At 48.4% G+C, this 11848-nt stretch overlaps 1 protein-coding gene across 1 annotated transcript; it reads right to left on the reverse strand.

Moving 5' to 3' along the window:
• Positions 1-280: 280 nt before the first annotated feature.
• On the reverse strand, positions 281-8645 carry LOC123112643 (beta-glucosidase 31). The gene is made up of 13 exons (XM_044533688.1): positions 8368-8645; positions 3043-3106; positions 2887-2945; positions 2718-2793; positions 2532-2603; positions 2334-2421; positions 1970-2228; positions 1750-1865; positions 1442-1662; positions 1318-1340; positions 1088-1202; positions 884-986; positions 281-780 (listed from the first exon to the last, which is right to left on the reverse strand). The coding sequence occupies exons 1-13, from the start codon at positions 8497-8499 to the stop codon at positions 564-566; spliced, it is 1545 nt and encodes a 514-aa protein (XP_044389623.1). The 5' UTR covers positions 8500-8645; the 3' UTR covers positions 281-563.
• Positions 8646-11848: the final 3203 nt, after the last annotated feature.

Genomic DNA, 11848 nt, shown 5'->3' on the forward strand with positions numbered 1-11848 from the left:
GAGCGCCACTCAGCAACACCGCCGGAACGAGTTTTTTTTTGTTCGACGAATCTGGCCCTCTCGTATAGTTCAACCACATCCACTTTCTGCTGTAAATCACTCCCAATGTTGGGCTCTGGCCTACAGGTCGGCCCCAGAGAGTCCCAATGTTGGGCTCCATTCTCTTCCGCACCGAACTCATTTCCCTTTCTGGCAAGATGATGGTGACAACAGACCTGCCAAGTTTGGCTTGCAGTAGAGGAGAGGGGCGCTACATTGTTTGTTTGGTCAACACAGCATATTGACAACATCAGGAGGCTCTTTGTTTGGTCAGCACAGCATGTGTGTGCCTTGTTCATCTTCACAGCCCATGCATATTGGCATATTAATATTTTCGCATATACATCAACATAGACATATACATTTAGGAACAATCGAATCCAAAGAAGCAGAGACCTGTATATAAACCCTACTGCCCAAGCAAAATTCAATTACCATCCAAAAACAACACCCAACCATCTTCCCAGGCTTATTCATCGTCCATCCTCCTCTCCGTGGGCTACAGAATCTTCAGGCGTGCCAAATCACTGCGAATAAGCCTGGCCGGGCAGAGCCACCGGCCTGAGCTCACCGCCACGGAGGAAGCCGGCGAACCACTTGGCGGAGTGCCTCTGGTACCTCGTCCTCTCCTCGGAGTTGAAGTCGACGCCATAGAGGCCGAAGCCCATGCGGTAGCCAAACAGATACTCGAACACGTCCAGAAACGACCACACGAAGTAGCCCTGCACGTTCGACCCGTTCCTGATCACCCAGCAACAGAGGAGAATGGTCAGATACTCAGATAGCTGTGTCAATATGTTTCAGGTGTCATGTCACTCTTGTACTAAGATGAATGTGTTGGTACCTGCTGGATTCGAGGGTCGCCTCGATGTAATCCTGCAGGTACTGCGACCTGAACTCGTCGTCGGGGGCGTTTCCGGCAGAAGGATCCGCAATGCTAGCAGCTCCTGGTGAATATGAACATTGAAGACATGATATTTCAGGTTGATGATTCCTTGGGATCATGATGTTTTAGGGTAGCTGAAAGTTCTGTTTTAGTAGAATTTACCGTTCTCATGGATCATGACTATAGGGTTCTTGTATTTGAGCTGGAGATGCTCCAGCATTTTCTTCAGAGCCCACGGTGTCGATGTCATGAAATCGCTTTTCAACCCAAACAGGAGCTGTTACAGTTTAATTTTAGCCACACAGAAATATATATGATTTAGTTATGTTGGGAACAAAGTTCATTTCCCAACTGAATTGATTAGGGATGAAATGCATTGTATCGTCAAATACCTGGTTCTTCTTCAAAAATGGCACTGCAAGAATAAATTTGCAGAAAAGTTAGGTTAATCCCATTTCTCTCATTGCACAGTGTCGCATATAACACATGATGACCTTAGGTTATTAGATTGCTTACTGTCATATTTCACGGCTGCATCACCCATGTAATCTCTCAGCTCATCATCCAGCTTGCTAAGATCAGCCTTAACATATACCGCAATGTAGTGGTTAAATCCGACAAAATCGAAAGATCCGAGCACCCTCTTCAGTTCTTCGTCGGTGAAAGATGGTAGCCTGGACCCAACATTCTTCTTCATCACCGGGGGGTAATCTCCATGCACCAACGGATGCATATACCTGTGCCATGTTCAGATGATCTTTAGTTGTAGTTACACACAAATTATAGCTGCTTCTATGAAACTTGAGTCCTAGAGAAGAACAGACCATCCGATGTGAAAGTCGTTCATCCTTTCAGCTGCTGCTATATCCTCAGGTGTTTGTGTTGCAGGCTCGTACCACCAACCGAGCAATGTGAGTCCAATATTTCCTCCCTGCTTGGCCTGATTATAAAGAAATAGAAGGGGATATTACACATGTGAAAATGACTAATCCTGAATGAACAGGTTGGTTCTGTGAAAGACTAAAAGGTGGTATCGTTCCTAACCTGGTACTTCTCTTTATACAGGGACGCTGCTGAGGCATGTGCAAGGAGAAGATGGTGTGCTACTATGTATGGCTCTGTGGTAGAGTTGCCATTATCGCAACTGAGGGCACCGAAGGGGAATGAGCATCGTCGCGGTGGGAGGATACCCTGGTCATATCCGCCAATCGGCTCAATATTTGGCTCATTGACAGTGCTCCAGTACTTCACCCTGTCGCCAAAGTTCTTGAAGCACACTTCTGCATACGCCGTGTAATCATCTCTGCAACCATGTGACAGAAAGCAAAAAATAAATAATTACTTCTTCTTCTCTTATGGAGTTGCACTTGTAGTAGCGGTGTTGATTAGTGGGGTAAAAATAAAGTACATGAATTTGGGGCTAAGCATCCCGTTGTATTCGTCTTGAAGAGCCTGAGGGAAGTCGAAATGATATATCGTGACGTGAGGCTGGATTCCTACACGAAGCAGAGAAAGATGCATGTGTTACTCATGTGCAACTGGATATCTGAAAATCCTTGAATTTTTATTCTTGGAGGAAGGATTCAGTCTGCCAAGGATTAAATACCATGAGCCAGGAGTTCATCGATAAGATTGTTGTAGTACTCCAGTCCCTTTGGATTGACAGCTCCACGGCCATCTTCATGGATTGCAAACAATAGTCAGTGAAGTGACTAGCCAACTTTTCTGGAACAGATTATTCAGCAGGTGTATAGGAGAAATGGTTGTACTACCACTGTCGGTATGGCCTTACCGGGAATAAGGCGAGGCCAGGCAATGGAAAATCTGTAGGCGTCGACGCCCATGTCGCTCAAAAGCTTAACATCTTCCTGTTGTCACACACAAAATCAGCTGCGAGATTAGCACCGAGTTCTTGGTCGGAAAAGTCACCCATTTAACATCAGTTGGTCTCACAAACTGACCTTGTACTTATGGTACTGATCTGCAGTCACATCAGCATTTGATCCATCGACGGAATGGCCTGCGAATGTTAGAAACTCCATGTTATATTTATAATTAACAATAGGAGAATGCATGGCAGATTCAGACGCACAGGTCATGGGGAAAGTAGAACTAACCTGAGTGTGTGAACGTGTCCCAGATGCTGGGTTTTCTCCCGTCCTCTGCGACCGCACCTTCGATCTGGAAAAATCAGCCGAATGTTCAGGTCAGCAAAGTATTAATTCCATACAATACAACGAATAACGTGAAGATTTAAACAACAACATAATGTGAAGAGCTAGCGAACGCAGGTAACTTTGACCATTGTCAATCCTTTTTCTTTGTTTTTTACCATTGTCTGAACTGTCAGGTCCCAAGCCCGGACAGCGCACTCCTGGCTAAGCGTGAGCATATATCCTAAAGAGCTTCAGGCTATTTATTTTATTTTTCGCGAAAGGAGTTTTAGTGGTTCCAATTCTGCGGAGCATCACTACCTATCTGCAGCTTTCGCCGATCAAAGGCACAGTACTTTTTTTTCCGCTCCAGCCAAAGCAGAAGAAGCGGTCAGAGGGAGGAGGAGAAATTAACGCCCCCAGTGACGTGACGTGAAATCGACGAGAGGAAGTGGCGAGAAGGCGACACCCCGGTGGCACGGTAGGTTGTTTTCTGAAGGCATCGGTGACCAAGCAATGGGCGCGAGCTGTAACGCCCTGCCCTGCTTTGCTTGCAAGTGGTTACTGGTACGTACGGGTTTATACCAGTAGGAATAAAAGCATGTCAAAGTCAGTGATGGACCCTGATTTTAAGCAGGTGTTTAAGGTTATTTAGAGGGTGCTTGGATACATTTTAGTCCTATGACTAAAAATAATGGGACTAAAACTTGCTAGCCTCACCCATGCTTGGATACAAATACTAAATAGACTAAAATGGAGTTAATGAGCATTTATTATCCTCCAAACCCTTCAATCCAGAACTCGCATGTGTTAAAGGAGAGGAGTTAAATGAGGAGAGAGGACTAATCCACATTTTAGTAGGGTTCCCCTGACTAAAAATTTTTAGTCTCAAGACTAGTTCTAGCCTCTCTTTAGTCTCAAGACTAGTCATTGATCTCGTTGCCAGAGAGTGGGCTAAGGATTCAGGAGGAAAGACTGCGCTTCAGCGCTGGCAGAATAAGATTAGGCATTTGAGGAGTTTCCTGCGTGGTTGGGCTAAGCATCTTAGCGGGATTTATAAGGTCGAAAAGGAAAGGCTCCTTTCCCTTATTCAGTCCCTAGATGTAAAAGCAGAAACCACGGTGCTGCCGACCACGGAGCTTCATGCCAAGCTTGACGCGGAGATGAGGCTGAAAGAACTTCTTCGAGAAGAGGAATTGAAGTGGGCGTTGCGGACCAAGGTCTGACGAGTAGTCCAGGGGATGCAAACACTCAATTCTTTCACATGATCGCTAATGATAAACATAGAAAGAAGAGGATCTTTCAGCTTGAGCAAGATGAAGGAACAATTTTAGGATAGGAAAACCTAAAACTGTACATTACAGAGTATTACAAGCAGTTGTTTGGCCCTCCAGAAGAGAATTGTGTGTCTCTGGATGATTCCAGGATTGAGGATGTTCCTCAACTCATAGCGGTGGAGAATGATATTCTTGCGGCTCCTTTCTTTGAGAAAGAGGTGTCTGAGGCCATTTCACAAATAAAAATAACAAGGCGTCGGGCCCCGATAGATTTCCAGCGGAGTTTTATAAAAAATGCCGGCATATCATTAAAAGGGATCTGTTGCCTTTGTTCAATGATCTCTTCTCTGGGCAGCTTCAGCTTTTTCAGCTGAATTCTGGAACGGTAACCCTTCTTCCTAAGAAAACAGAGGCTGTGAGAATTGAACAATTCAGGTCCATCTGTCTTCTTAATGTTAGTTTCAAAATTTTCACCAAGGTCGGGACTAATAGGCTCACATAGATCGCACAAGCTGTGGTGCAGCCTACCTAAACTGCTTTCATGCCGGACAGGAACATCCTTGAAGGGGTTGCAGTCCTTCATGAAACGCTTCATGAAATCCACACGAAAAAGCTGGATGGGGTTGTTTTCAAAGTGGATTTTGAGAAAGCGTACGACAAAGTCAAATGGCCCTTCCTTCAACAGGCCTTACGCATGAAGGGTTTTGATGAAGCTTGGCGACCCCAGGTAGAATCCTTTACGCAAAAAGGAAGTGTTGGAATTAAAGTGAATGACGATATAGGTCATGATTTTCAGACACACAAAGGCCTGAGGCAAGGTGATCCAATGTCCCCTATTTTGTTCAACATTGTGGTTGACATGTTGGCAATTCTCATAGGTAGGGCAAAGGAGGCCGGTTAGGTGGGTGGTTTAGTGCCCCACCTAGTTGATGAGGTGTGTCCATTCTACAGTACGCTGATGATACAATCATCTTTATGGAGCATGACTTGGCAAAAGCAAGAAATACGAAGCTAGTGTTATGCTTATTTGAACAATTGACCGGATTAAAAATTAACTTTCATAAAAGCGAGTTGTTTTGCTTTGGTAGAGCCAAGGAGGAACAAGAGGCTTATAGGCAATTATTTTGATGTGAATTAGGGGCTTTACCTTTTACTTACCTAGGTATACCCATTCATCATCGTAAACTAACAAACAGAGAGTGGAAATGCATCGAAGATCGGTTCGAGAAGAAACTTAGTTGCTGGAAGGGCAAACTTATGTCTTATGGAGACCGGTTGATTCTTATTAATTTGGTGCTCACGAGTATGCCGATGTTACTACTATCTTTCTTTGAAGTTTCACTTGGGGTTAGGAAAAGGCTAGACTTCTTTCGATCAATTTTTTTTGGCAGAGTGATGAACTAAAGAAAAAATATCGTCTCGCCAAGTGGGATATCATTTGTAGACCAAAGGACCAAGTGGGTTTGGGTATTGAGAATCTTGAGGTCAAGAATAGATGCCTGCTCAGTAAGTCACTATATAAGCTATCAGTTGAGGCTGACGCAACATGGGCGCAGATTCTCCGTAACAAGTATCTGCAGTCCAAGACTTTGTCACAGGTGACAGTGAGACCGACTGATTCGCCGTTCTGGAAGGGGCTTATGAGAGTTAAGGCAGCCTTCTTTAATAGAACAAAGTTTTTAGTCGGTGATGGCAACAATACCCGTTTCTGGTAGGATACTTGGCTTGGTGATACACCATTGGCGCTCCAATATCCGTCCCTGTATCGTATTGTTCAGCGACGTGATGCACTAGTTGCAACGATTATGCAGTCCATTCCTCTTAATATTCAGTTTCGGAGGATGCTTGTTGGTGAGAGATGGGAAGCTTGGCTTCATTTGATGAGTAGACTGATGGAGGTTCAGCTAGCTCATCAGCCCGGTCAGTTGTGTTGGACTCTTACTAGGTCTGGACAATTCACGGTTAAGTCGATGTACATCGATGTTATTAACTCGAGTGTCATTCCTAGTTCCAAACATGATTGAAACGTAAAAATTCCTTTGAAAATTAAAGTGTTTATGTGGTTTGTACATAAACAAGTCATTTTAATAAAGGACAACTTGGTTAAGCGCAATTGGACAGGATCTACTAGGTGTAGTTTCTGTGATCGGGACGAGACCATTAAGCACCTCTTCTTTGAGTGCCCGTTGGCGAGAATTTTGTGGCGCACCGTGCAAATTGCCTTTAACATTACTCCTCCGAGTTCGATCGGTACGTTATTTGGAACGTGGCTTGATGGGATAGAGTCTGATACAGCTAGACACATTCGTGTAGGAGTATGTGCGTTGTTATGAGTAATTTGAAATTGCAGAAATGATTTGGCTTTTAACAGAACAACAACTATTCATTTTTCACAGGTTTTATTCCGAGCTACGACGCTGATCCATATGTGGTCCTCACTCACTCAGACGGAGGCCAGGGAGTGTTTGGTTACTGGATCTGTCCGTGAGAGATGGTAGCGGGATATCTTCAACCGGTTTGGATGGCGGTCATGTAATAGGATAGGTGATTAGTTTTCCTATCTTTATTATGCCAGCTGGTTGTGGCTATATGGCCTTCTTATTTTTGGCGTTGAGACTCTATGTGAGGTAGCCTTTATTTTGTTTCACGACTTTAAGACCATGTTAAACCTATTTTATTTATAAATGTGGCCGTATGCATCATTCCAATGCAAAGACCGGGGAGATCCCTTTTCAATTTTTTTTACTTATGTACGACTATGTGTGTGTTGTGTGTTTCCTGATGGAGAAAGGGGGAAAAGAACAACCACAGGAGTGACCCAATGGGTGGCATCCAACTGAAGAAAGAAGTAGTAAAGACTAAATAATATGGAACCGGGCAGCATGCCTTGGTCAAAAACAAAAGCATAAGCGCAGCGACCAGCCAATGGACGCGTTGCTCCTGGTCATAGTCTTGTGGGAGGGAGGAGAGCACGGCTGCAAGTGGTGGTGGTTATTTCAACTTGGGAATTTGCAGCAGCATGGATCCGGTGGCATCAGAAACAAAAAGCTACTAATATACTGGTTTGAGCTTCATAGGTAGGGAGTAATAAACTGTTGCATCGTAGAGTACAGTACGTAATAAAAATTGCTCTTGAAACGGCACTGTCGTGCGCCATGGCCCATCCGTCGGATGGCTCAGTCCATTCATCACTTGCATAACCCAACCCTGCTATGCTATACGTACGATGAATTCTCATCCCACACTCATACGATTAGAGACAGCCCAAGACAATTCAGTTTGTGGGCCATAACATGCATCAAGTTTTAATTAGAGACAGCCCAAGACAATTCAGTTTGTGCGCCACAACATGCATCAAGTTTTACTGTCTGGTCGTACAGTTGTCCGACGAAAAAGTATCGTATGCAGAGCAATTTCGCTTGCATAAAAAGGACGTCTCGTGGGAGTTTTTTTTTCGAGGGTGTCTCGTGGGTTGACTCGTGTGAGGTAGACGAACGAAAACGGAAGGCCAGGACAATAACTTTCCATGGAAGGCAAGAGGAAACATTTCCGTTCCGTCTATGAACGTGTGGTCGAGTAAGTGGTGCACATTGATCGGCGACTACTGGAGCACGAGCAGTGATAACGAAGATAGTACTACAGTATTGCTCTGAATCTCTGAAGCAACGTACTCGTGAGAGGATCATTCAACATGTTTTTTCTGACAGAGATTCAGTGAAAGACGGTGTATGATTGGATGGTGTGGCCGAGTGGTGCAGTTTGATCGATGATGGGAGCAGAGCTGTTGCTAGGATAGTGACGAACACGTTGGCTGGAGAAGGTACTGGCGCTGGTCTGGCTGCCAGCTGCGATCCTATTCAACCGCTTTGACCGAGGGGGAGGAGAAATCCCCAGGCAGGCACGCACGGCACGAACCACCGGCGACGGCATGGCGGGTAGCCGCGCCGGCCGGCCGGCGTCAGCGGAGGGGCCGAGTCGGTGACAGTCAATAGGTAGGCGGGCCGAGTAGTACCTGGTAAGCGGAGGAGCCGGTGCCGAAGATGAACCCCGGGGGGAAGTCGCGCCTGGTGATCGTCGCCGCCGCCTTCGGAGTCGCAACGGCGACAAACAGGAGGAGGAGTACGGAGGAGAGCGCCGCCATCATCGGTTGCCCCGCCTGCTAGTGCTAGCTCCGTCCACGGTCTCGCTCCTGCTGTGCTGGTGATGCTGGCGTCTCTCTTCTTGTTGGCTCTGGTCTGGCTGCAGGCCCCGGCCGGGCGCGCGAGGTTTTATAAGCCGGTTTCTTTCTAGTATCTCGGTCATGCGCTGCGCTGTGCTCACTCGGGCCTATGCTTACGTCCGAACCCCGCGGCCACGTCGTCCGTGACGCACACCCGCCGCGGGCGCAACCAGCCAGGCGGAGGCGAAGCTGGACTCACGCACACACTTGGCCCTCCGGGCGCGGCACGTGGCGCCATCTGGCGGGCGCCGACGACGCTCTCGTGCGCGCGATGCGGATGCGACCGTAGCTTTGGCATGCATGGCCGCGAGCGGTGTGCACGTGTGGCATACGTCCGTCTCCCGGCATGGTCGGCCAGAGGTAGGAAAAACACGGCCGCTTCTTTCCTTTCCGGCCCGATGATGTTAGCAGAGCAGAGCTTCCCCTGGTACGACGTCCACCACGGCGTCGACACGACCGACCACCACCGTTTCCGCCCACGTCGGACCTCACCGATCGGCCCCGCGCTGTTGCCTCCGACTGCGACGCCGTGCACTCTATTGTGTTAATTAAATTTATAAAAACCAGTTGATCCAAACAAGTCAAATCTTCTGAATGTCAATGTTAGTCAGCCTACGAACTCGCTCCACGTACGGTGCAACTCTAGCCAGCGATGGAGCCCCCACAGTCCACAGAGTTAGCTAGGATCGACGTGGCTTGCGTTTCGTTCTGTCTTTGTCGTCCGCCGGGGTGGCGGCGGCGTGTCTTCAAGACGGTCCCAGACACACCCAGATGGGCATCGAAGCAACGAGACAGGACGTAGTACAGGGCCGGACCAACTCAAATCAAATTGGTGAACGTAACTGTAGTGTGCCGTCCATACGCTCTCTTCTCCACGGGGATCTTCTCATGGTTGGTCCGCTTCTAGAACGAACGTGGGGCCCGCCTATCTCCTTTTTTAACTCTTTTCCCTGGGAGAGCCCGGCCTTGTGGCGACAGCTGGTCGACAACAGGTGCGGTTTCAGTTTCAGTTCAAGCATTTACCAACTCAAACTCGTAAGAGTCTTCTTCACGTACACACATATACAGAGTAATTCTAAAAGCAATCTACGGGCTACGGCTTCCTGCGAGAATTTATTGGAATATACAGTATACTATGCTAGTAGTACTTCAAAAATTCCCCGAGGACCTGGAAAAGTCGGGCAACTATACTGTAAAATCAGCGTATCGCTCTCTCACGACTCGGAACGAGCTTAGTTCTCTAGAGGAAGGGACGACGGCGGACACTTCATCAGCAAAAAAAACAGTTACGGACCGCACTTTGGAAGTTGCGGGTGGCGCCGAAGGTTAGGGTTTTCTGGTGGAGGGTTTTGCGTGGCATCCTGCTAGATTAGATGACTCTACAGCGCCGTCACATTAAGCCACTTGGCCGCTGCGATCTTTGCAAGGCCATGAATGAAGACTTAATGCATGCACTTGTCTCATGCTCACATGCCAAGCAATTTTGGGTTGCGGCGAAGGATCGGTTTGATCTCCATCTACCGAGGCTGCATCCGCTAACATGGGCACGGGATATTGTGCTCGATGAGATGTTTTCTGACGAGGCTCGTTGTCAGATTATCACGATCATGCATGCAATATGGACCTCGAGGAACAAATGGACCCACGATCAGGAGGGTTTCTCCCCAGTGCAAGCGCTCAAGTGGATCCATGAAGCCCTGGCCATACTCGATCTACCTGACCGTCGCCCAGGGGTGCAGATGGGATGGAGCTGGAACCCCCCCGATGTGGGGTGGATTACCATCAACGTTGATGGTTCAGTATTCCCAGATGCATTGAAAGGAGGAGCAGGCGGCGTTGCCCGATCTCAGATTTCCTTTGTGGGGGCTTGGTGCAAGCCGTTGGAGGGGGTCTCTGATCCTTTTATTGCTGAGCTTCTAGCGTTTCGGGAGGGTGTGATCTTCACTCATCTACGCGGAATGTCACATGTGATAATGCAGGTCGACTGCATGGAGCTGGTCACCCAATGGAGTTCGCGCGGCAACTCAAGATCTATTGGAGCGCCTATCTTTCAGGAACTTGAAGCTTTAGTACTTAATTTTGTTTCTTTCTCGGTTCAGCATACCAGTAGGGAACTTAATTTCCCGGCCCACTTGTGTGCACAGCGTGCCTGTGCAACGGAGGGTACGGACTGCTGGCTCGATGCGAGTCCAGACTTCCTTGTCACTAGCCTACGGGCAGACTGTAACCGCATGATTATTCGTTAAATAAAGTCAGAGTTCCATGCAAAAAAAAGAGGACCTGGTGCAGGTGACGTGATACATGAATGTGCGTGCACACAAACATGCTAGACGTAGAGCATCTCCACTTGCGTCCCCAACAGGCCCCAGGGAGACTTTTTTAGCGCCGGCGCCGAAAAAATCCCTAGTCGCGCCACCAGAACGGCGAAATCCACCGGCTCGGCCCTTTTTGGGCCTGGCGATCCCAGGCCGAACCCAGTGCACCGGGGGCTCCGGCGGAAGGGAAAACGCTTCTGGGCCACCCCTGTCAGGCGAAAACGCACCTTCCATGCCTAAATCCCCCCGCCTTCGCGCACCCTCTCGTGCGCCTTGCCGATCCCGGCGCCGCCGCCCCCCTCCGCCCCATCGTTGCTAGATAGGCCATTCGCCCGCCGTAAAAAGAGAGAGGCGATGGCGGCATCCTCCACCCCCATCCCTAGGCGAGCTTTCCGGCGCTCCGGCCGCACAGGGCGCGATACCGGCGGCTTCACGCCTACCACGTCTGCCAGGTGTTCAGCGATTTGTCTACTGGCGATGGACTCGGACGACGAGAAGGCACTCGCGACGCATTGGAGGAGGAAGCCAAAGCCGACGCCCGGGACGAAGAGCATCTCATGGTCCTCGCTGCCCTGGCCGGCTTGCTTGCGAGCAATGCAAAGCCTTGGCGAGGTGGCTCGGTGCCGGGCCGGATGAAGGCAAAGAACCGATATCGAGTAGAAGGTATTGCTTGCCCTACTCCGACTACTTTGCATAATGTACTAGCTTGGATCCTAGCACATAATGCAACAAGAGAATGTCCATGGATGCTTGGAAGCATCGACTACATGCATTGGAAATGGAAAAGCTGTCCATTTGCCTGGCAGGGGATGTACAAAGGTGCCAAAGGCGGTTGCAATGTGGTACTTGAGGCAGTGGCCACACACGACCTCTGGATTTGGCACTCATTCTTTGGTATGCCAGGAACTCAAAATGACATCAACGTACTGTAGTGCTCCCCTGTCTTTGCCAAGTTTGTT

Source organism: Triticum aestivum, chromosome 5B, assembly GCF_018294505.1.
Source record: "Triticum aestivum cultivar Chinese Spring chromosome 5B, IWGSC CS RefSeq v2.1, whole genome shotgun sequence".
Classification (NCBI taxonomy): domain Eukaryota; kingdom Viridiplantae; phylum Streptophyta; class Magnoliopsida; order Poales; family Poaceae; genus Triticum; species Triticum aestivum.